The 26,543-nt window shown below is 38.2% G+C and overlaps 1 protein-coding gene across 1 annotated transcript in view; it reads left to right on the top strand.

The window, feature by feature from the left end:
* Positions 1-26,543, top strand: part of AVL9 (AVL9 cell migration associated) — a 55,074-nt gene that overhangs the window by 4,430 nt on the left and 24,101 nt on the right. The window contains exons 2-8 of the mRNA XM_043463247.1: positions 12,869-12,989; positions 14,662-14,747; positions 18,243-18,314; positions 21,059-21,148; positions 21,814-21,880; positions 22,977-23,017; positions 24,219-24,257. Coding sequence (XP_043319182.1) covers positions 12,869-12,989; positions 14,662-14,747; positions 18,243-18,314; positions 21,059-21,148; positions 21,814-21,880; positions 22,977-23,017; positions 24,219-24,257 — 516 coding nt within the window. The remainder of the gene's footprint in view (positions 1-12,868; positions 12,990-14,661; positions 14,748-18,242; positions 18,315-21,058; positions 21,149-21,813; positions 21,881-22,976; positions 23,018-24,218; positions 24,258-26,543) is intronic.

The following is a 26,543-nucleotide window of genomic DNA, read 5'->3' as shown; positions in this document are numbered from 1 at the left end:
TCCGTAACTCTATTTCTGTTTTGTAAATACATTTATTTGTACCATTTTTTTAGATTCCATGTACAAGTGATATCATATGATATCTTTCCTTCTCAGTCTGAGTTACTTCACTCAGTATGACAGTCTCTAGTTCTATCCATATTGCTGCAAATGGCATTATTTAGTTCTTTTTTATGGTTGAATAATATTCTATTAAATATGCACCGCATCTTTATCTTTTCCTCTGTCAACAGACATTCAGGTTGCTGCCATCTCCTGGCTATTTTAAATAGTGCTGCAGTGGACATTGGGGTGCATGTATCCAACTCTGCTTTCTTAATCTCTCAAAAATCCAAATATGTTTGATGTTCTGTAAAGTTACATGCATTAAGTCCTAGGCAGAAGGACTGTTTTAGAGACTGCTTTTCTTTGTTAATCGGTGTATCAGGTGTTTCAGACTTTTTCATTACGTAAGGTTTCCCTCAGGATGGATTAATCAGCTACCTTCTTTTAAGATTTTATTTCCTTGTGTAAAGGATGAAGAGTACACGGCTCATTGAACTGTGGCTGGCTTCGGATTGTTTTAGGTGGTTTGAGGGTGCTTTGTTAGACTGCTCTTCCAAGTACTGAAAATGCTGCAGGTCATGGTGAGCACCAGTGCATTCAATGCACTGAGGTCACCCATAGAGAAAATTCCCATACTTGGTTGTGATTTGTAATATTTAGATTAAAGTGAGCCGAAGTTAAACCTTCATTTAAAAAAAGTAACTCCTTGTAGCATTGTGCTGGGTTGAACACGGTGACTTTATCTAGAGGAATGTACTAAATCTTTGTAGACTCTTCTGCTATATTCTGCTATAAAGGTGCTCTGTAGTCCTGTGATGAAGAAGTCAGGTCCGTTCACATGGGCCAGAGGAACTAAGATCCCGAGTGGCACAGCCAAAAAAGAAAAAGAAAAAAAAAAACAAGAAAAATTGGAATTATTGCTTTAATTTTGGCCACTATTCTGGAAGAGTTCATGGTTTTATATACATAGCTAGCAGTTTTAATTCTTGAATAAACTGGTTTTACCAGATTGTACTTCTCTCAAAGGTATAATTGTGAAAGAACTAGAACTCATGTTTGCGCTAGTTACAGCAGTGAATAAAGCAACTAGATACAGTGAAGAGAACAGTGTATTTTCCTGTTGGACTGAGTGGGCTGATCATAGGAAAGTATCTGTGAGTGGCAGGATGTAGTATTGTAAATTCAAGGGTGGGTTGAGGAGATTTGGAGGGACATTTGGTTTATGTTAGGGTTATAGTGTCAAGCCCTGACCCATCAGGTTTTGGGGACAGAAGACTGGCTGACAAATACACAGGTTAGGCACCTGCTGTTGATGGAATCCTGCGGTGACAATGATGAAATATTGGGGAGATCTTGTTTATAATTCTTGTTGTAATTAAATAGGTCTTTGGGACAGTAAAAACAAATTTTGTGAGAATTAGAGATTAGGGAAGAATAAAATCTAAAGTTTATTTTTTTTGTTCTTCTTTTAGCTATGCAGAAAAACTCCTGAAATAATATTGCGTTTTCTGGCCCTCCATAGTGCTTTTATATATGGGTGGAAGTTTCTCCCTGATTTTAGCCATGCTTTTTCTTTGCTGAAATGATGAAACTTTCTCAGTTTGCAGGGCTGCAACATTAACACTTAGTACCCACTCCAGTGCTCTTGCCTGGAGAATCCCAGGGACGGGGGAACCTGGTGGGCTGCCGTCTATGGGGTCGCACAGAGTCAGACATGACTTGAAGCGACTTAGCAGCAGCAGCAGTGGAATAGATTTTTTTTAGGCCTTGGCATCACAGCTACGCAGGATAGGGGAGCAGGGGGTCAACCTTCAAGAAATCAGGAAGATTCTTTTGTCTTAAGATTCTCCACAGGTGGCTAGACAGTGCCTGAGAGCTAAGAGTATGTATAAATTTCTTTCTTTACCTTAAGTCTTTGATCCCAGTAACCCACAAGTTACCTAAGTAATATCATGGGTAGTCTTCTCCTTGTTACCAGTGTGACTGCAGATCCTTTGCTGAGCACAGCTTTTGCTAGATATGGGGAAACTGCAGGGATGGGCACTATAAGAGGAAGATGAAGACCTGTCTACCTGATAATTTTTAAAAAGATTGGTCCTATTATATTCTTTGGTTAAGATGCCATCGGATTAAAAACTTAGTTTTCGTCCTAGGGTATTTTTAGAGGCTGTTATTTAAGTTGATTTTTTGGACAGTTTTTAAAATAGTATTTCATCTGTTTTAGGAAATGACATTTCTTTTCAGAAGTAATATGTGTTCACTGTAGCAGAAAAGTGAGAATATAGAGAAAAAAGAAAGCTGGCACTTCAAATCCTTTATCCTAGAGAAGTCTGACTTGATAAATATTCCTCCATTTCTCCATTTTTTAATGAATATACATAGCTTTTTCCAGAAATGTATTAAACTATAAACAAGTTTTTTTGACCTGCCTTTTTAATGTAACTTTATACCATTAATATCTTCCATTTTGAGAACTATTGAATTTTAGCATCTTAAAATAGCTAAGTGGTATTTTATTGAAATCTTTATTTAACTGGTCTCCTTTTTAGACACTTAGGTGGCATTCCAGTGTTTTGCTATTTTAAATAGTGCAGCAAAGAACATCATTGTGACATTGCACCATTTTTCTAAGTGTGGAGACTATTTTAAGCCATCTTTTTTTTTTTTTTTTTAATGGAGAGCTTGTTAAAATAGACTTTGAAGCAGAATATCCTGAACACAGTTTAAATTACTCTGGGTGATTCTGTCTTCATCACAAATGTCACCCACTGTACTATGGCATTCTGGATTTATTTTAACATAGAGTGATTCGCACATGCTTCTGACTCAGTGGGGCTTTTGATAACCAGTCAGAGAGAAGGAGATGATGGAGCAGTTAGCAGTTACTTCTCAGTGTCGACCAGAAATGTGACCAGAAACATAACGCTGTAGTTTTCAGCTTACTCTCCCTTCTTTCTCATATGTTGCTGCTTTTCTTGTGTGGACTGGAAGGGCATATCTACTAAATGTGTACGAAATACAGTGACTTAGTCATGAATTTTGAAAGAAGACCTAAGGAATTCTCTTTATCCAGGAGTTCATGATAGCTAGTTAAGCTGATAGATGCTTTTCTCACTTGTTCCTGGTCGGCAGTGTTCTAGGTAATTAAATCGTCAGAAGCCCAACTTCAGGGCAAACTGTTTGGGTGTTCAGTTAGATTTGAAAACAGCCCTCTGCACTTGTATTTTCTTTATCCAACTTGTTGTTCACAAGGTTTGCAAGCTATGTGTTAAGGGGATCACTGCAGAGTTGTTAATGAAACCTGTTCTGCTCCCATAGCCTTCGCGGATGATATTAGTATTTTGTTAGGTTCTGTTTGGTGGGTATGATGCACACCAGAAATTGAAATCTTGTTTTGCCATGCAGAAGTTCAGTATTGAAATGTTAAAAATAAATATATGTATAACAGATTGCTAGGATAGAGCTTATTAAAATAAATTGATTTAATCATTTCTTAAGAAGTTTTCTTATTTTTTCCCTGTAAGAAAATATTTTTTGTCATCTTAGTATATATTCACAGTAGCCTAGAGATTAATGTTCCATTTATATCATCTTATCCAGAAGACCTGTCTTTGACATTGCACCAGATGTTTTTTTAAATAATTTCTCTTCCTATCCTCCATTGTTGTTGTTTAGTTACTAAGTCGTGTCTGACTCTTTGCGACCCCGTGGACTGTAGCCTGCCAGGTTCCTCTGTCCAGGAGATTTCCCAGGCAAGAGTACGGGAGTGGCTTGCCATTTCCTTCTCCAGGGGCCTTGTATATGGAATTCTTTATATCCCTTTGTAATTTCAGCTCTGCCAACTTTGTTAGAGAATAATGAGGAAGAGTGCCAGTTCTTTTCTAGCATCGAATCTTCCAGAAATTTGCAAGGGAAAGTATAACTTAGAGAAGACCTGTTTTCTATGTCCAGCATTTCATTTAAAGTGAAAATCATTCTGACAGAGCCTTGGTGCCTACAGTGTTTTGGCTGTTAGGAAAACAAATCCCTGAGATGCTTAGAAAGGAAGCAGAGAAATGGAGCTGCTGGTCCAGAATCTCATGAAGTCCTCTCCTTCCCTCAGTAAGCCTGTATCCTTATCGGTGGAGTCCAAGGATGTGTTTAGTTGGTGTGCCGTTTAGCATTGTGGCTTCAGTGGGTCTCGGACAGTGGAGTGGATGTTGCATTGTTAGATAGTGAACAAGGGTATTTTTGAAGTACTCAAAGTTCACATCAGGACACTATGTTATTCTGGTTTTGTAGTTTTTCGTTGGTGTTTTTCCAGCCTTTTGCTTCTGAAGACAAAGTAAATGGACTGTGACTAGAGGACCCCAATTTGACTAGAAAACTATTGGAAAGGGTGGTAATTTTTATTATTCCTGGAGCGTAAACATATGTCACTGTTTTTTATGTAGTTCATGAAAAATTGTCTTTTTATTCCTTGTGGTTAGAAAACTGTTAGTCAGTTTTCGGGCTTCCCTGGTGGCTCAGTAGTAAAAGAATCTGCCTGCCAATGCAGGAGATGTGCGTTTGATCCCTGGGTCAGGAAGATTCCCTGGAGAAGGAAATGGCAACCCACTCCAGTATTCTTGCCGGGGAAATCCCATGGACAAAGGAACCTGGGTATAGTCCATGGGGTTGCAAAAGAGTTGGATATAACTTAGTAACTTGTTCAGTCAATCAGTCGTGTCTGACTCTGCGGCTCCATGGACTGCAGCATGCCAGGCTTCCCTGTCCTTCACCATCTCCCAGAGTTTGCTCAAACTCACATCCATTGAGTCGGTGATCATCCAACCATCTTATCCTCTGTCATCCCCTTCTCCTCTTGCCTTCAGTCTTTCCCAGCATCAGGGTCTTTTCTAATGAGTCAGCTTCTCACATCAGGTGGCCAAAGTATTGGAGCTTCAGCATTAGTCCTGCCAACGAATATTCAGGGTTGATTTCCTTTAGGATTGACTGGTTTGATCTCCTTGCAGTCCAAGGGACTCTCAAGAGTCTTCTCCAACACCACAGTTGAAAAGCATCAATTCTTCGGTGCTCAGCTTTCTTTGTAGTCTAGGTTTGTCATAGCTTTTCTTCCAAGGAGAAAGTGTTTTTTAATTTCATGAATGCAGTAGCCATCTGCAGTGATTTTGGAGCCCAAAAAAATAAAGTCTGTCACTGTTACCATTGTTTCCTTGTGTATTTGCCAGGACTGAATGCATGATCTTAGTTTTTTGAAAGTTGAGTTTTAAGCCAGCTTTTTCAGTCTCGTCTTTCACCTTCATCAGGAGACTCTAATTCCTCTTTGCTTTCTGCTGTTAGGGTAGTGTCATCTACATATCTGAGGTTATTGATATTTTTCTTGGCAATCTTGATTCCAGTTTGTGCTTCATCCAGCCTGACATTTCACATGATGTACTCTGCATATAAGTTAAATAAGCAGGGTAATAATATAGCCTTGCTGTACTCCTTTCCCAGTTTTGAACCAGTGTGTTATTCCATGTCCGGTTCTGACTTTAGCAACTAAACAACAATTCAGTTTTCACTTGTTAGCAATCATCCTTTGTCTTCTTTTTCCCTCCTCTTATCTTTTGTAGTTATTTAAGTGTGAAAATTTTATTGCTGATTGAGATCAAAATAGATTTTGCCATATGAGTATTTGTTGACATAAAAAGATACTTGAAATGTGTGTGATTTAATATTTAATGTTATCCTTTAGGGGGTATATATTAATATCATATATATTAATATATATTGATTTAATATTTAATACATTTGTTACACATTGTCTGTGCTAATACCTTACCAGGTACCATGTTTGACCCCCAAATTTAACTTAGATTTTGGGCTGTGAACTTTCAGTATATAATAGTACTCTTACTGGATGACAGTCATTCTGAGTATTTCTCAGTCTCTGGAGATGTACTTGTTTTTTTGTCAGTGATTTTCACATATACTCAGGACTGCCATTACCGTGTTCAGACCCTCGACAGCACAGCTGCAGGGGAGAGCCCTTCAGGTAGACTGCCATTGTCGGTGGGTCCCCGTAGACTATACAGTGAGACTGCCTATATACCTGCCTTTACTTTCTGCTTAGCTTTATTGGCTTTATTGTTTAAATTGTGTTTTGATTTAACAGAGTATTATGTAAGAGTCTCAGGTAATCTCCAAGAGAATTCCTCTTAAGCCTTTGTGCCATGAATTGTATGTCTGTGTGGATTATTTTGGATATATTGAATGGGAGCATACAGAGTATTGAGTCAGCACTCAAAATATGTAGAATTTACACCTTAAGATTTATAAATCCCATTAAGTGCAAATAACAGATTCACTGTTGTTTTGTTTTTCCCCACATACCAATTGGGTATCTAACAACTGAGTCCTATTCTATACTAGCTACCTAGGGTTAGCCTCATACTCCACAGGCTTAGGGGCTCAGCCCCACAAGATGCCCTTACTTTAGACACCAGTCCCAGGTCCCCAGGCTACCTGCATTTCTGTCCAACTTTGCTACAAATTCAGGGGTTCCCATATTCCCCATTTAGATTCTGAGATTTCCTAGAGTAACTCACAAAACTCAGGAAAACACTGCTTACTTTTACTGAGTTATTTAAGGATACCTCTCTGGCAGAGCCCAATGGGAGAGATGCATAGGACAAAGTATGTGAGCTGAGACATGGAACTTGCAAGCCTTCTCTGGGAACAGCATCCTCCCAGCACCTCAGTGTCTTCATCAGCTGAGAAGCTTCCTGAACCCGATTGTTCAGGGATTTTATGGAGGTTTCATTACATAGGCATGATGGATTAAATCATTAGACATTGGTGATTGAACTCAATCTCCACTCCCTCTCCCCTCCCCGAGGTTGAGAGGTGGAGCTGAAACTTCCTAGCTTCAAATCAAGGCTTCCTCATTCTGGTGACCAGGCCCCGTTCCAGAGTCATTTTAGCCCCACCTAGAGTCACCTCATGCTGTTCATGGGCCTTAGAAAGCATCACTACGAACAAAGCTAGTGGAGGTGATGGAATTCAGTTGAGCTATTTCAAATCCTGAAAGATGGTGCTGTAAAAGTGCTGCACCAGTATACCAGCAAACTTGGAAAACTCAGCAGTGGCCATAGGACTGGAAAAGGTCAGTTTTCATTCCAATCCCTAAGAAAGGCAATGCCAAAGAATGCTCAAACTACCGCACAATTGCACTCATCTCACACACTAGTAAAGTAATGCTCAAAATTCTCCAAGCCAGGCTTCAGCAATATGTGAACCATGAACTTCCAGATGTTCAAGCTGGTTTTAGAAACGGCAGAGGAACCAGAGGTCAAATGGCCAACATCCGCTGGATCATCGAAAAAGCAACAGAGTTCCAGAAAAACATCTATTTCTGTTTTATTGACTATGCCAAAGTCTTTGACTGTGTGGATCACAACAAAGTGTGGAAAATTCTGAAAGAGATGGGAATACCAGACCGCCTGACCCACCTCTTGAGAAACCTATATGCAGGTCAGGAAGCAACAGTTAGAACTGGGCATGGAACAACAGACTGGTTCCAAATAGGAAAAGGAGTATGTCAAGGCTGTATATTGTCACCCTGCTTATTTAACTTATATGCAGAGTACATCATGAGAAACGCTGGGCTGGAAGAATCACAAGCTGGAATAAAGATTGCCGGGAGAAATATCAATAACCTCAGAAATGCAGATGACACCACCCTTATGGCAGAAAGTGAGGAGGAACTAAAAAGCCTCTTGATGAAAGTGAAAGAGGAGAGTGAAAAAGTTGGCTTAAAGCTCAACATTCAGAAAACTAAGATCATGGCATCTGGTCCCATCACTTCATGGCAAATAGATGGGGAAACAGTGGAAACAGTGTCAGACTTTATTTTTTTTGTGCTCCAAAATCACTGCAGATGGTGACTGCAGCCATGAAATTAAAAGATGCTTACTCCTTGGAAGGAAAGTTACGACCAACCTAGATAGCATAGTAAAAAGCAGAGGTATTACTTTGCCAACAAAGGTCTGTCTGGTCAAGGCTATGGTTTTTCCAGTGGTCATGTGAGAGTTGGACTGTGAAGAAAGCTGAGCGCCGAAAAATTGATGCTTTTGAATTGTGGTGTTGGAGAAGACTCTTGAGAGTCCCTTGGACTGCAAGGAGATCCAACCAGTCCATCCTAAAGGAGATCAGTCCTGGGTGTTCATTGGAGGGACTGATGCTGAAGCTGAAACTCCATTACTTTGGCGAAGTATGGAACAACTCATGCGACGAGTTGACTCATTGGAAAAGACCCTGATGCTGGGAGGGACTGGGGGCAGGAGGAGAAGGGGATGACAGAGGATGAGATGGCTGAATGGCATCACTGACTCGATGGACATGAGTTTGAGTAAACTCCGGGAGTTGGTGATGGACAGGGAGGCCTGGCGTGCTGTGATTCATGGGGTCACAAAGAGTCGGACACGACTGAGCGACTGAACTGAACTGGGAGTCACCTCATTAGCTTGTTGTTGTTCAGTTGCTCAGCCATATCTGATTCTTTGCAACCCCATGAACTACAGCACGCCAGGGCACTCTGTGCCTCATCATCTCCCAGAACTTGTTCAAACTCATGTCCATTGGGTCGGTGATACCATCCAACCATCTTGTTCTCTTTGCTCCCCTTCTCCCCCTGCCTTCAGACATTGGTGTGGTTGCAAAGCATCATCTTATGAATAACAAAAGATGTTTCTGTCACTTGGGACATTCCAAAGGGTTGTAGGAGCTTAGAGTCAGGACCAGGGACATAGGTCAAATATATATTTTTTATTACATCACATTTAACTGTCCTGTATAGCTAATAATAATGTTTAAAAAAAAGCTATAAAACGTATTCAACAGTAGAGAGTTGACTAAAGAATGAAACAAAACTATATTGAAATTGTTGTATATGTGTAGACACAAAGGAATTTGTGTGGAAGTGTTATAAACTTGATTAGCAAGTTTAGTAGTCTCCAAATGCAAGGATTTGTTGGTGGCAGGTAAACCAGTAGAATTCTAGAAAGTTGCCAACACAATATAGGCAATGTTCAATTTGTAAAAAGTTGTATCACAAAAGTTGGCTGTTTGAAATTCTGAATACATGTTTCCAAAGAAGCATTGTTATAAATATTCTGGGTGCAAGTCAGTCTAAAGCTGCCTTATTCTACTCATGGAATTCTTCAAGCACATTTACACTTAAATCAATTTTATGAGTTGACTATATTTTATATTCCAACTAGAGTCACTCAAAGCACATCTTCCTTCAGTAGAATCAGGATAATATAATGAACATAACATCAGATATTAATTAGACTCTGGCCATTGGTAACTTGTTAACTAAATGATCAGAAAAATAGATCTTTTCACCTCCCTTTGCTTCCAAAAAGATAGGATAGAGATAAGATTTCCTTCAGAAATTAGGAACTGCTTATGGTTATCTTTTGCTTTTTTTTCATTCTAAAAGCAATCATTTAAAAATAAATACTAGTTTACTTAAAAGTAAATGATAATATTTTCAACTTACTGTCAAGTGGTTTAGAAAATGTATCTGTATACACATGCAACACAAATAAAGCACATGTTGACAAAAATAAGCAGTTTGTGAATACAGATGAAAGTTATAAGATTGTTCAAATTTTCTATAACTTGGAAATTTTAAAAAACGATGAGAGAAAAAAAACAGGAATATTCCTTTATCTCCAACCTTCCTCACCTCTCCAGAGATAAAACCTCTTTATATTAAAGATTTTTTTCAGGGATGTTTTTTAATTCATTTACAAAGATGTGCTATGTAACTGTTTGCATAAATGGAATTACAATAGAAGTAGGATTATACTATATTTACTGATACTCTGCTTCCTCATTAAATTTAATAGTATGTATTAATTTTCTATTACTGTTACCACAAGCCACACACTTAAAACAGCACAAATTTATTAAGAGTTCTGGAGGTCAGAAATCTGAAATGGGTTTCACTAAGGCTAAAATTAAGGTGTTGGCAGCTCTGTGTTGCTTCAGGATAATCTGGGGGAAAATTCGTTTCCTTGCATTTTCCAGCTTCTAGAGGTCACCTGCATTCCTTCGCTCACGTGACTTCTGAAGGCTCAAGTGCCTTCCTCCATCTTCAAAGCATCTTGAAGCATATCATCTTCACTGTCTCTGACTGTGTCTTCTGCCTCTCATAAGAACCCTTGTGATTACATTGGGACCGCCTGGATAATCCCCATCTGGAGATAATCTTATCTGGAACATCCCTTTTGCATTGTAAAGAAAGGACAGATTCTGAGAATTAGGAGATGGACATGTCTGGAGGGCTTTTATTTTATGTACTTTTCAGTATATCATACCTGTCTTGCTTTATCTATATATATATAAATCTACCATTCTTTTTAACAGCATGAGAGAACTGATGTAAAATCTACCTGACCAATCCTCTGATGAATATTTAGGTTTCCAATTTTTATGCTACAGTAAGTCATATCACTGTGAACATTTTTGTACTTCTCCATGTGAATATCTGTGTGTATTCCTGGAATAAATTTCTAAAATAGAACTTAAGTCAGAGTAACTGTATTATTGATTTGATAATTCTGCCAAATAGCCACCCAAACTGCTGTACCAATTTATAGTTGCACAGCCAAGCCCCGTACTCTTGTCAACACAAAGTGTGAGTAATTTTTTTCATGTTTTTCAATAATGAGTAAAAATTTTGAAATTCCTTTCCTATGTTTAAATAAGAGATTGAGCACTGTTGTACTACTTTCTTTTGGAATTTTCATGATTAAACTTGTCGAATGAAAAAAAAGGCACAACATAAGACTTGTGAGTTAAATTTTATTTGGGGGCAAAATGAGGACTGTAGCCCTGGAGACAGCCTCTCAGAAACGTCTGAGGAACTGCTCTGAAGAGGTAGCTGGGGAGGTCAGTATATATATCAATACTGTGTGATTTTGGTGAAGGGGGGATACATGGAGTTAGGCACACATTTGGCAAAGGGTTACTGCTAGTCACAAGGAGCAGATATCCTTGTCAGTGATTTTAGTGCTTTTCTAGGTATAAGAAGGTGTAAGAATTTAGGCTCATAAATATTCTGAAAATATCTGACATCCTGCTCTGCCAGTTTTTCTGAGAGCACAGAGTGCCTCATTCCTGATCTCTGCCCTAAATTCCGTTCAGAGTATGTTGAAGGTCCATGACTGCAGTGGTTAGTGGTCTAATCCTTGTAGAGACAGGTTTCAAGTAATAATTTTTAGTTGGCAAAAACTTTTTGGATCATAAAGAGCAACATACTTCTTGATGTACTTGTGATAATTTGAATCCATGATGTTTATATTTATTTAAAGGCATGTTTATAAGTAAATACTATACATTAAAATTAGTGGTTTTTCAAATGAAATTTTTGTAATAATTACCAAGTCTTCTTATGTTAAGTGTTATATATTGGACTTTAGTGTTTACATAAAATACAATAATTTATTTCCTTGGTGTTTTGTGGCGGGGGGGGGGGGTTGTTGTTTTTCCTGTTAAACCAAGGATTCTGAGTTGTTAATTTTTTTTCTTTTTTAACTTTGTAACAACTACCAGATTCATAGCTTCAGCTTTGAACTTACATCCTTCTCTTTATGGCACATTTTGCCTTCCCTTACACTTTGAAGAATTGTCAGTATAAAGCTGGTATGATAGAGAAGACACAGAGATGTGAATGTAACTTGAGATTATTTTGCCTCCAGTTAACTGATATTAAATAACTGATCTTGGAGAGAAAGTTTGACTCCACAATCCAAACCTTTGAGAAATCCTTTCAAACTAAAATGTTGATTGCTTCTGGAGGTGGGGGGCAGGGAAGTTTAAACATTTCAGTATGGCACTAGATTACCTGTTAAAAATAATCATTTTTAAAGCCCTTTTATAATCAGCTCTCATGACTAGTGGCACCTTGATTACCTTAAATGTAGGAAAATCAGCCATCATGTCCTTCCACATTAAAGATGAGATCTAAAAGTGATTCTCATTCCTATGTTGCTCCAACTTTAGTGTATTTATTACTGACGGAATGGCAATGCAAATCCCTTTTAAGTGTACTTTGAAAGAAAATTAAATGTAAGTCAGTGTGATACAGTCCAGGTCTTCAGCATTGAATTTGTCAGCTCTCATTGAGATAACCAAAAGACAAAGAAGCAGAGGGGAAAATGCTGGTAAACCTGGGGAATGCCAGAAACTGGCGGCTTATGCTAAAAACTTTGTTATTTCTCTGAGACACAGTATTAGAGAGACTTCATTGATCAGTTCTCAATCTTGGGGCAAAAAATAACCTACAGTGGTAGTTCATGCCCACTTACCCGCTAACAGCCCACTGAAACCATAAGCTGCAGTGTTGGGAGCAAGGGAGTCAACTGATGGGAAGCAAAGCTAGATCTTGACTCCGCTTCTCAGGCTCCTCTGTTGGATCTCTCCTCCTCAGTCAGGAGAATGTTGGTTTTTCTCAGCGCTCCCTGTCTTCAGTTACCATCTATTTGATAACAACTCCCAAACTTACATCTCCAATTCAGTCACCACCACCACTGCACCCTACCCTTACACACATCAAAATTAAATTCCTTTAAATCAAAAAAGGGGAAAGACTTACTTTTTTTTTCCTTCCCCTTTTCCTCCTTTTTCTTCTTCTATACCTGTAGGTTTGTTGATATTGTCAAATGGCATCAACAAGCGTGGCTTATCCTTACTTCTGTCATTGAGAGTTTGAAAGCATTTTTGCCTGTCGAGGTATAACTTTCCCTTTGATCTTCACCCTGTTGGCTAACATTCCTTACCATTTTAGGTCGAGTTCTCTTACCCGCCCCTGATTCCAGGAGATGGACATGATAGTCACACCTTACCTGAAGAATGGAAATATTTGCCCTTCCTTGCCTTACCAGATGGCGCACACAACTACCAAGAAGGTAAGTAAACTCACAGTGGAGCAATCAATAGGTGCCTTTTTTTTTTTTTTTCTCCAATTTGCTCAGACATCTTAAGAGTCTGAGTACTTTGGTAATGAAAGACATTTGGCCTAGTGATTGTTGATAAAATATTTAAATGCTTATTTGAAGATGACTAGTTAGTTATTTATACTAGAGGATCTGAAGAGGAGTACCAGGCTTATGTTGGTAATGGTTGGTGAACTTGGCCACTCTTTTGCCAAGAGCTCTGGCCAAGGTAAGTGATTAGCCATATTAGGACATCTGCTGTTGGTAGCACTTTCTATATTTAAACCTCAGACTCCCCTCAGAGACAAACTCAGGAAGGTTACCTGCACCAGCTGCAGGCTGATTGAAGCTCTAGCTACAAGTTGACTAGCTTCATCTTCCAGTGCCCACCTGAAAACACTCAGGATTGTTTCTCCTCTCCTGAAGCATTGCCGTCACAGTCTGCTTAAAAGTTTTCATGCGTGGGGAGCGTGTTAACACCCTCAAAGAAAGCAGCGCTGTGAAGTTAGTATGGAATCTCCTATCACCCTATACATGAGTGCTTTGAATGGCTTAATGAAGAAATATGCTTTATCATGGTTTTATAGGCTCTTCCAAGACACCAGATTAAACTTGGGTTGGTTGCTTGTTTTTCTAAAATTTATTAATTTTTGTATGAAATAAGGCAAATCCTACTATGCAGTTTAACATAAAATTTAAATGCTGTATTTTTAACCTCACAAACCATTTTAACTTTCTATTTTGTATCAGAGTGTAGCCAATTCACAAATCTTTTTGTAAAAATATTTTTAGTATGAGAGCTTTTAAACATACAGAAAAGTTGGAAGAATAGTAAATATTTGGCAGATTTTCTTTATATATGTCTACGGTTTTGCCTATATTATACTTCCCTGGTGGCTCAGATGGTAAAGAATCGGCCGGCAATGCTGCAGACCCAGGTTCAATCCCTGGGTCAGGAAGATCCCCTGGAGAGGGGAATGGCTACCCACTCCAGTATTCTTGCCTGGAGAAGCCCATGGACAGAGGAGCCTGGCAGGCTATAGTCCATGGGGTTGCGAAGAGTCAGACATGGCTGAGCAACTAACACTTTTAACGGTTTTGCCTACACTATGTGAAAGTCAGTTGTAAACATCATGATGCTTTATCTGTAAATACTTCAGCCTGCATTTTCTAAAAATAAGATCATTCCTGGGATGACTTTGGATTTTGACCTTTACCACAGCTAAGAGATTTAACAGTCATTCCATAATACCACCTTATATCCAGCCTACATTCAGATTTCCTCAGTTGTCCTAAGAATTTCCTGGATCTGTTCAAAATTTCTGTGTTGCCTTTGGTTTGTATGATTCTTTACTTTCTTTTAATCTGGGATAATCCTGTATAATAAAGTATTTTCTGAGAAAGGCAACTGTAGTCTCAGCTCATCCCGTTACAATTCAGCCTGTAGCGCTCTTGAGTGATGAGTACACCCGGAAAGGCAGTGAGAGGGATCTGAGAACCCGGCGGTTTGATGCTGGAAAGAAATCCGACCTGGGCTCCTGTTACGTCGTTTTTGTTTCAATGACTGCACTGTACTAATGTCAGAGTTGATTATTAAATACAAGTAATCTACTTTGGTATTTACATTTTTCTGTATATCTCTTAGATACTGTGTTTTTTCACTTGCCACCCAGAAATGGAAATGGAGCCACTGTATATGGTATCTCTTGCTATCGACAAATTGAAGCCAAGGTAAGACAGTTAAAATGAAAACCAAAAAAACACTTGAAAACTGTTTGTACTGGCCACTTAAGATGTAGAATTTGGGGAAATACATAAGTCTTTATTTTTCATGTGGTACCTGTAATATTGTTTTAAATTTTTATAAACCGTGTAGCTGTTTTCTCTACTGTACCAGTTAATTCACGTGACTGTTTCTCTAAGTTGAGATTAGTGACTATATTTGTATCATAATGTTTGGTACATTGTTTTTAGATAGTGATACCTAAATTATCCATTTATCTTCAGAATACTGTATTTCAATTTCATGGTATCCTTGAGTTTTCTATTTCTAATGTTTGGTATGAAAACTAAAAAAAATACAGAACAGACTTTTAGACTCTGTGGGAGAAGGCGAGGGTGGGATGTTCTGAGAGAATAGCATTGAAACAAGTATACTATCAAGGGTGAAACAGACCACCAACCCAGGCTGGATGCATGAGACGGGTGCTCAGGGCTGGTGCACTGGGAAGACCCAGAGGGATGGGATGGAGAGGGAGGCAGGACGGGGGGATCGGGATGGGGAACACATGTAAATCCATGGCTGATTCATGTCAATGTATGGCAAAAACCACTACAATATTGTGAAGTAATTAGCCTCCAACTAATAAAAATAAATGAAAAAAAAAGAAAACTAAAAAAAAAGGAATGGTAATGAGTGTTTTTCTTTTTTTTAGAAGCTTTCTAGAAGTAGTGGAAAGTACTGACAGTAGCTGCAAACTACTCACAAGTTATCTTAATTACCTATAATTAAGATTTTGATCATTCTTAAACTTACCTGCCCTCCTAATGCCTAACTTACTATAATAGCTCTGATTAACAAATTCAAATAAACCAAGATGGTAGCTTCCCCTTTCCTGCTTTGTTTCTGAGCACCACATTCTTTTTGCAATGGGGATACACTTTCTGAGTAGATCGCTTTCCTTTGATGAAATCATTAATACTCTGAAGTAGTGGTACTGGTATGTGTCAGTCATGTCTGACTCTTGGTGACTGCACAGACTGTAACCCACCAGGCTCCTCTGTCCATGGAATTCTCCAGGCAAGAATACTGGAGTGGGACAATATTGTAAAGTAATTAGCCTCCAATTAAATAAATTAATTAAAAAAAAAGAATACTGGAGTGGGTTGCCATTTCCTTCTCCAAGGCATCTTCCTAACCCAGGGGTCAAACCCAGGTCTCCTGCATTGGCAGGCAGATTCTTTACCTCTCATACCACTTGGGAAGCTTGAAGTAGTTCTCAGCTGCACATTGTAATCACCTGGAGAGTTTTAAATAAGTAGGGATGACTGGTTCCCCACGCCAGAGATGCTGAGTTAATGTTCTGGCATCAGGAGTATTAAAAGCTCCCCAGGTGATTCTCATATGCAGGCCAGACGATGAACCACTGCTCTGAAACAATGGTTTTTAACCAAAACTACCTGGAGACTTCTTAATTATAAGCATAATTGCTGGGCCTTTCCTTCTACAGACCGAATTAGAATCTCTGATAATTGATCCTAGGCAATCACAAAGTTTTAAAAGCTTCCTCAGGTGGGTAATTAACTTAGTCATAAAAATTTTTCTTTTAATTTTTATAATGAACGTTTCAAACACAGATAAATTAAAAGAATGGTACAATAAATTCCTGTATACCCAACCATCTACATTCGGCTGTCGTTAATATTCTACCACATTTGCTTTGTGTGTGTGTTTCCCTGAACCATTTGAAAGTAATAAGTAAATTCCAGCATAAACAAGCTAGTTAACTACATGAAATAACCCTTCACGCACAGGACCTAGAACAGAGGACACACATTGTAAATATTTGTGGTTCAGGTGAATGCCGTGCTGTGCTTAATCGCTCAGTTGTGTCTGACTCTTTGCAATCCCATGGACATAGGCAGCCAGGCTCCTCTTGTCGATGGGATTCTCCAGGCAAGAATACTGGAGTGGGTTGCCATACCCGCCTCCAGGGGATCTTCCCAACCCAGGGATCGAACCCTGGTCTCCCACATTGCAGGTGAATTCTTTACGATCTGAGCTACCAGGAAAGCCCAAGACTCCTGGAGTGGGTAGCCTATCCCTTCTCCAGGGGAACTTCCTGACCCGGGAATCGAACCAGGGTCTCCTGCGTTGTAGACAGATTCTTTACCAGCTGAGCTACCTGGGAAGCCCTTCAAATGTATAACTGAATTTAGAGATAAAGAAATCTGAGAATTTGTATTTGACTTCTTCACATACTGTTACCCTTGCACATTGATATTACTAGATGAAATTAATTGAGCTGCTGCCTTTTCTTGGAAATCTGTTCCTTTCACTACCATTTACCCATGTACATTGTGTGTGTTAGTCGCTCAGTTGTATCCGACTCTTTACAACCCCACGGACTGTAGCTTCCAGGCTCCTCTGTCCATGGAATTCTCCCAGCAAGAATACTGGGATGGGTAGCTATTCCCTTCTCCAGTAAGTTGTATAATCACTAGTAAAATTTTTTCTCCAGTGCTGTTGTTATTAACAGCAGTTCTCATGACCTGCCTAGATCATGATCCTTAAAGTGGCACTCCACACTGCCTGTCTCCCTTACCTCCTGAGTCTGACCTACTTTAGTCTATCAGGGTTGCCCATTTCTCCAAGTTGTTTTCTCCTTATCTGATAACTAGACAGATAAACCAGATAGCAGAGGTCCTAGAGCCTAGGAGAATGCCTTTCATTCCCTTTGAACAAAGGTGAGACCTAATGGATGAATCCAATAAAGGTAAAGAGGTAGAAGCAGATTGAAGAAAGGCTCTACTCTCATTGTAATTTAACAGATCATCAGTTCTTAGGCAGCTGAAGACACAGATCCAAGGAGATGTCAGGCAGTACACGAGAAGGGGAAGAGTCGCTCTTACTGCCCTCACAGCCTTTCCTGGGGTTGATCAAGTCTTGTTTCCTAGCAGAGAACTGCAGAAATCTTATGTAGTCATCCTCAAAATCACCAAGACCTGAGTTATGGCTCAGAACTGGACTACAGTACGGTACAGGTGTGCCAGGACAGACTTTGAACAGTGGAGAATAACCAGCATAAAAAAACTGCTGATGATTCTTCCATCTCTTGAGAAATAAGCTCTTAAACTGTCCCTTTCTCACCAGAAACAAAAATCTCTGAAAGGGGTATCCATTTTAAAACTGGAACCAAGGATGACTGGTTTGCATTATGGTTGTGGCAATTTACGCATAAAGTATTCTCCAGCAGACTGTAAATTCCTTGAGAGCAGAGATGGTCTTTCACTGTTACATTCCCATTGCCTGCCAGAATCTAACACAGAGTGCTCTGGTTGACATTTATTCATTCAGTTAATATCTTCTGAGATTTTCAGTAAGTACTTTTAAATTTATTAAGTGCAAGTATTTTTTTTTCTGATTGCTATCTTATATTGAAACATAATGATTTTTTAAAATATTTCCTTGGAAAATTTCTAATAGTGACTATTTGTTTGTAATAGGCATTGAAAGTACGGCAAGCAGATATCACCAGAGAGACTGTTCAAAAAAGTGTCTGTGTTCTAAGCAAGCTGGTAAGAGACCAAATAACCTGTTAATATCAAACACTCATGGCAGCTTTTTATTTGAGAATAAAGCATTATTGGAATGAGGAGAGGGACTTCCCTGGCCGCCCAGTGGTTAAGACTCTGTGCTTCCACTGCAGGGGGTATGGGTTTGATCCCTGGTCTGCGAACTAGATCCCATAGGCCACAACTAAGACCCAGCACAGATAAATAGATAAATATTTTAAAAAATAATTTAATAATATGGACCTTACTGATAGGATCTGAAGGATCAGGGTATTTCTTCCAAGATAGTAATTTTACACATAGGTCAAGAATAGTCTCCTAGAAAAGAAATGATTATAAAAGATTTTAATATCAGAAAATTGGTGGATTGCTAATGTCATTCCTCTACACAGTTTCTCGAAGGGTAACCCGAAAAAATATATATCAGTGAATTTTTTTTTTTATACTGGACCAGATGACCAGTGTATAGGAGTGCCGGATGTTGGACAGATACACCATTTTGAAAGGCTTCCTGAACGATCATTCTTCAAAGAACAATAATAATCATAATGGTGCCATTTATCAAATGCCTGTATGTCAAATATTCTATAGCTGGCACTTTTTAGATAGAGTTGTCATTTTAAACCTCATAAGAAGAGAGATCTAAGTACTTACTGTTCTTGTTTCACAAATAAAGGTACATCTCAGACAAAAATGTCTCTCAGAGACATGTAACTGCTAATGATAAAGTTGCGGTAAAAATCCAGTTTTATTGGACAGAAAAAAACAGGCAGGGAGATGGAGAGAGCTGGCTCATGCAGAAACATCTGATGGTTCATAGTGCCTTTTAGCCTATATGTAAAAATATGTTTAGATAGTAATGATATATTAACCAGGATTTTTGTTGTTGCCTGCCAGAGTCTAGCATAGAGTGCTCTGATTGACATTTATTCATTCAATAAATATCTTCTGAGATTCTCAATCAGTACTTTTAATTTATTAAGTGCAAGATATTTTTTTTTCTGATTGCTATCTTATATTGAAACATAATGATTTTTAATGACTTTTGTTGTTGTTTTAACCGCTAAGTTGTGCAGCCTCAGGGACTGTAGCCCACCAGGCTCCTCTGTCCGTGGGATTTTCCAGGCAAGGATAATGGAGCGGGTTTCCATGTCCTCCTCCAGGGAATCTTCCTGACAGGGATTGAACCTGCATCTCCTGCGTTGGCAGGCGGGTTCTTTACTGCTGAGCCACCAGGAAAGCCCATTAACTGGGATACTGGGGATAAAACTATTCCAGTATTACTTGTTTTAACTAGTTAGAGAATATATACAACATTAGTTTCTGCATCCTGAAAAGGACATAGAAACCAGAAAACATCTAGAAAAGAACATTTTATTGTTGTTCAGCCACTAGGTCGTGTCCGACTCTTTGCGACCCCATGGACTGCAACCCACCAGGCCTCCCTGTCCTTCACTATCTCCTGGAGTTTGCCCAAATTCATGTCCACTGAGTCAGTGATGCTATCCAACCATCTCATCCCCTGCCGCCCTCTTCTCCTTTTGCCTTCAATCTTTCCCAGCATAAGAAAAGAACATAAAAGGATGGAAATGGTAGGAAGAGGGTTTTAAATAGGTAAGAATTAAGGAGTAACTTTGTGTTCAGATACACAAAAGAATATTATATAGAATATAATAAGGACACAGACCAGTAGTTTTTTTTAGATTCTAAGCCTCTATTGAAGACCAGAAAAGGCAAAATGAACTTAATCATGAGTGTCCAACTAGATATAAGAACTGAGTGCTGCAAGGATGATTAAATGTAACCACAAGCTAGCAGAACAGTGTGAAGAATTATGATGTTTTAAATTTTATGATACAAATGGCTATACTAACGCATATATATGGAATTTAGAAAGATGGTAACGATAACCCTATATGCAAGACAGAAAAAGAGACACAGATGTATAGAACAGACTTTTGGACTCTATGGGAGAAGGCGAGGGTGGGATGATCTGAGAGAACAGCTTCGAAACATGTATATTATCAAGTGTGAAACAGATCGCCAGCCCAGGTTGGATGCATGAGACAAGTGCTTGGGGCTGGTGCACTGGGAAGACCCAGAGGGATGGGATGGGGAGGGAGGTGGGAGGGGGGATCAGGATGGGGGACACATGTATAATCCATGGCTGATTCATGTCAATTTATGGTGAATACCACTACAATATTGTGAAGTAATTAGCCTCCAACTAATAAAAATAATTGGGAAAAAATAAATAAAAAATAAATAAATTTTATGATACTAATGGCTAACATTTAAGTGCTTTCTATAGCCAGATAGTCTAGTAAGTGCTTTTGAATGTGAAAGTGTTCGTCAGTCACTCGTGTCCAGCTCTGTGTGACCCCTTGGACTGTAGCCCGCCAGGCTCCTCTCTCCATGAGATTATCCTTCCATATGCACGTGTTTACATTAGGCAGCAGACATAGAGAGGTTAAGTGCCCAGAGTTATGTGACTGAGTGACCAGAGCAACACGCAGGAAGTCTGTGCCCACACTCCCAACCCAGTGCTCTGAGTGGTGGTTACTTTGTACCTGCACCCCAGAAACTAGAACATGTGACTTAACAACATTCAACTGTGAATAATAAGATACTAAAGTTATCAGTAACTTTTTCCTTTCTGGTCTTTTCAAGTTAAAAAGTTGTGGGGTGTTTGTTTTGTTTTGTTTTTACTATTATCAAACTAATGGTAATTTCTCTTTTTCTTTAAGCCTCTCTATGGCTTACTTCAAGCAAAACTTCAACTCATTACACATGCATATTTTGAAGAGAAGGATTTTTCCCAAATTTCCATTCTAAAGGTAACTTTTTATCCTCCATGGATGTGTTTGAAGACAGATTCATGAATCAAGTAGATCTTTAATATTGTGAGAGATAATTTATTAACTTAAGAAAGATATTCTTCTTTGAAAATAACATTGAAAATTGGCCAAAGATCTGCCCCAAATGTACAATTTCTACTTAGTAAATGGTGACTACAGTTGATTGTAACAAATATTTCTGTTAATGGATCGTAGCCCTTTTGCTATGGCATTGCTTCTCTACATTTGTTATCTCATTAATACCCTGCACAGTATGTTTATATATCAGGCTTCTGGATCCTAACTCCCACATCAAAAAGCACAGAAAAACTACATGACTATTTTACTGAAGAATAATGTTTTTCTCAAGGCTGCCATTATTGTATACAGCGTGGACCTCTCCTGGATTCTAGTGAGAGAGAGACAGTTATTTAGCAAGGACGTAGAGGGAATTTATCCTAGGAATCCATACCACCATGGGAATGGATCAAACTCTAAAATGTAGAGGTAAAGAAAGAAGGAGTGCTGGAAACTGGCAGAGTTTCAAAGAGACAAAACTGCTTCAGTTTGTCTGAAAACTGAAGCAGTTTTCCCCTGGTCATCCTGTTTCTGATTCAGTGTCTAAACTGATGGTAAAGTGTTCTAAACTGAATCTTATTTTATAGGAGCTCTATGAACATATGAATAGTTCCCTCGGAGGAACTTCGTTAGAAGGATCCCAGGTATATCTTGGTAAGTCGCTTTTTCTACAAGTCAGAAGAAATGCCCTTTGTTCTTTTTGTTTGGTATGTTGGTTGCATATAAAACTTCATGATCAGAGTTACATTTCTATATGGTATCTAAATTCTCCAACCAAAATTTAGGAGTATTATTGTATAAGGCATATTTCAGCTTTTCAGAATAATAATGGAAGTTTTTTCTTTTCCTTACATTAATGCTGATCAGGTCAGTTCCTTGTCATAGCACAGGGAGAGCAAGGGAGAGAGAGATCTGCTTATTAGTGTCTTTCTATTCTAAGATTTTTCAAGTTGGGGGTTTATGCTATTTTCACAACCAAGAACATCCATTGGTGTGTCAGGCACTCGGTAAAAGTCCTTTTCATGATTTTTTTTTTAAAAGTCTTGATCACATAGTAATTTATGCTCACTCACTTTGAATTTTAGCATAAAGTAGCCAAACTGTGCTAGGTTCACTTTTGCAGTTCTATGTGTAATGTGAGTTGGTTATAAAACTCCTTTTCAGAGGATATATTTTTCTCTGAATTAATTTATCTTGTCTTATGGCAGGCAATCAGAGAAGACTGTGATGCAGAAATAATACCTATGGGGTGTAGTGCCCAAAAACCTTGTTTAAATGATTGACTGCCACTGTGAAGTACAAGCTTCAGGATTTCTAAACTTGTGCAATTTGTAAGATGGCTTTAGAATGGGAAGAAGGTGTGAGAGTTGCACGGCCACAACATGAGCCTCTAGCCACAAGTAACTGTTTGCATTTAGATTAGAGTTAATAGAAATTAAATTTAAAAATCAGTTTGTCATTTGCCATATTTCAAGTACTCACTGGTCACTTATGTCTACTCTATTGGACAATGTAGATTTAGAATATTTCCATTATTGCAGGACATTCTATCTGATAGTATTGAAGTTCTGTTTGTATGTGTACATAATCAGATATTACATAAATATTTAAATTTTGCATAGTCCTACTTTTACCTAACTTTTTTGAGGAGATTAAAACTTCCCTTGAAAAAAAATAAATAAAACTTCCCTTGACAAAAACAGGTTGTAGTCACAGATTAGCTTTCCTTTTCTTTTTTTTAACATTATAGGTTTATCTCCTCGGGATCTTGTGCTTCATTTTCGACACAAGGTATGATACTTTATTTAAATTTATGATGTACTAAAATTATGTTCATTTAACTAGGCAGATTCCATGAGCTGCATGGTCTAATACAGATTATGGCATAACCATGTTTTAATTTTTGTGAGACAGCTGTCATAATGATAGAAAGTTAAAAGTGTTGGTAGTGCTTATATAATAGAAATTTCTAAAAGTACACAGTGTCTGTTTATTTCAGTGCAGGATAGGATACTTTCTTCTACAGTTGTTGATATTTTGGATATTATGAAATTAGAGTGGAAAGAAACCTGTTTTATTTTATTTTATTCTTCTTCACTATGGTTGATTACAGGATGTTGAGAATAGTTCCCTATGCTATACAGCAGGACCTTGTTGTTTATCCATTCTATATGTAGGAGTTTGCATCTATCACTCTCAAACTCCCAATTCACTCCTCTCCCACAACCCCCTACACGCACACACTTGGTAACCACAAATCTGTTCTGTAAGCCTGTGAATCTGTTTCATGGATAAGTTTATTTACATTGTATTTTAGATTCCACATGTAAGTGATATCATATGGCATTTGTCTTTCTCCCTCTGACTTACTTCATTTAGTATGATAATCTCCAGGTCCATCCGTATTGCTCCAAATGGCATTGTTTCTTTCTTATGGCTGAGTAGTAATCCATTGTGTGTATATGTGTGTGTGTGCATGTGTGTGTGTGTATACCACATCTGAAAGAAATATGTTTTCATTTATCTTGTAGACTATTTTGCATGTTGCCCTGAGAGTGAAACATTTTCCAGCAAAATCTCTATACTTAATGTCTTTTGACTGGGGCATACACACATTGATTATTCTCTTAACATGTATAGTGAGTATCTGTCTGCTCTGTGAGGTTTTTTTTTTTACATTTCATTTACAAACAGAAGTAAATGAATAGTACCTTCCCTTTAAGGGGCTTGCAGATATTTCAAGCAAAAAATGGCACAACTTCCTCCCAAAAGTCCAATTTGATAGTGATATAAGTGGTACTCACATTTTTTAGAGAACTCAAATACTTAATTTCTCAGTATAAGTTTGTAATTTTCGATTATTTTTAAAGCACTAGAATTATTTAATATTATTGGCTCAATGTTACATGGTTATATTTCAGGAGGGACAAAGGCAAATGAATAATAGGCTTGGATTTCTTATTTTAATACAATATTTTTTTTCTTTCTTCAGGTTCTAATCCTATTTAAGCTAATTCTTCTTGAAAAAAAGGTGAGATTTGATGGATGGAATATTTTACACTTATTGGCATTTCTTAAAACTAAAGTATAAATTAAGACTTTTTTGGCTATCAAATTGCAGTGAGCTAAAGTACATATTCTTTTTTACTACTATAGAAGTGTGAATTCGTGCAGTGTTTTCTGGGGGCAGTTTGATAGTATTCAGTTATCAAGGTGGTTTTGACTATGTCGGTGATAGAGAACTCTATGTATGTATGCGTATGTGGCTGTGCTGTGTTGACACGTGGAATCTTAGTGACCTGACCAGGAATGGAACCTGCACCCTCTGCAGTAGAAGTCCAGAGTCTTCCCCTGGACCACCAGGGAAGTCCCCAAAACTCAGTCTAAATTGACTTTAAAAATGTATTGCCTTGCTTCAGACTCGAGAGTATGTTGACTGAATGGTTTGATAATATAATTAAGTACCTAGATTTTTTTCATCTCTTTGCTCTACAGTCCACAGTGCTAGCTTTATCTTGAGCCTGATTTCCCTTGTAGTATAGGATTACTGCCAACAGTAGTTGAGCTATATGCTGCCTCAGCTATATGCTAGTGACAGAGATAATATCTTTTCCCTAATCACTTAATGAGAATTCTTCCCTTTAATTCATCTGGGCCTGTGAGACCATATGCCTACCCAGAACCAATAATTGTTGCTGAAGAAATGTCTGTATTGATTGGCTTAAGCCTGGGCTCCAGATGCACTCTCTGGTACAAAGGGATGGGATTGCCATGATTTTAGATAAAAAATTATAAGGGATTTTAGACCAGGATCTGCACACTTAAGCCCCAGGGCCAAATCTGGCCCACCACCTATTGTTGTAAGTAAAGTTTTATTGCAACACAGTTTCAGCCATTCTTCAGCGTATTGTTTATGGCTGCTTTTGAACTACAGTGGGAGAGTTAAGTAGTTGGAACTGAGACCAAATGGCCCACAAATGAAAAATGCTTACTATCTCACACTCTATAGAAAGTTTGCTGACCTTTGGTTTAGACGAGTCAGGAGCCATCCCTGGATCTGTGGTCAGTATTACTGTGCTCAATAGAGATGGAATGGATGTTGGAGGGTCAGCCATTCACAATGTCCAGTATAATTAATTATCATAAAAATGTTTACCATTTGGCCCAGTAATTGTCCTCTTAAGAGATTTGTTTTCCAGAATTTACCTGAGCTGACACAGAGCTCTAAGAGATTCTTTCACAGAATCGTTTTTAATAATAAATTATCAATGAATAACTTAAGTTTTATCTTGTATATCCAAACAACAAAAAAGATTCTGAGTGGTTTTATTGTCGTAAAGATGTTTCATAGCATGTTAAGTGAAAAATGATGATCCAACTACATATCAAGCCCAGGATTCTGATTTTATAAATAGATTGTATTTATTCATTGAAAAGAGATTGGAAGGAAAGACAGCAACAGTTTGGTGACCATGTATATTTTTTAAGAAGGAAATACTTTTCTGTATTCTGGTTTTCTGAATGAATATGTATTCTTTCTTCAAACAGGAAAGTAAATTTAAAAAAAAGAATGAAACATGTACTAGGGCAATATTTCAATCTTTAAAAAAAGCTTAGTTGTAAAATACACATAACGTATAATTAACCATCTTAACCATTTTTAAGTGTGCAGTTTCTTAGCATTAAGTATGTTCATGTTGTTGTGGTATTCTGTCCTCAGAACTCTCTTCATTGTGTAAAACCGAAACTCTACCCATTAACAATAACTCCACTTTCACCCCTTCTCCCACCACTGGCGATCACCCTTCTACTTTCTGTCTCTATAAATTGGACTGTTCTAGGTTTATCACAAGTGAAATCATATGTGTTTGGCTTTTTTCTTTTAGCACAGTGGCCTCAAGGTTCATCCATGTACAACCGATGTCAGAATTTCCTTCCTTTTTGAGGATGAATAATATTCCATTGTATGTACATATGACATTTTTTTATCCCTTCATTCATTGATGGACACTTGGATTGCTTCCACCTTTTGGCTCTCATGAATAACACTGCTGTGAACATGGGCCTGTGTAAATGTCTTCAAGACCTTGGTTTCAGTTTTTTGGAGTATATACCTAGAAGTGACATCTCTGAGTCACATGGTAGTTCTGTTTTTAATGTTTTGAGGAACTGATGTATTTTCCATAGTGGCAGCACCATTTTACATTCCTACCAACAGCGCACAAGGGCTCTAATTTATCCACATTCTATCCAGCATTTGTTATTTACTTGTTTTTTGATAGTAGCCATCCTAATAGGTATGCGGTAGTATCTCCTG

This window comes from Cervus canadensis, chromosome 3 (genome assembly GCF_019320065.1).
Source record: "Cervus canadensis isolate Bull #8, Minnesota chromosome 3, ASM1932006v1, whole genome shotgun sequence".
NCBI lineage: Eukaryota > Metazoa > Chordata > Mammalia > Artiodactyla > Cervidae > Cervus > Cervus canadensis.
This window is presented reverse-complemented; position numbering and strand designations above follow the sequence as displayed.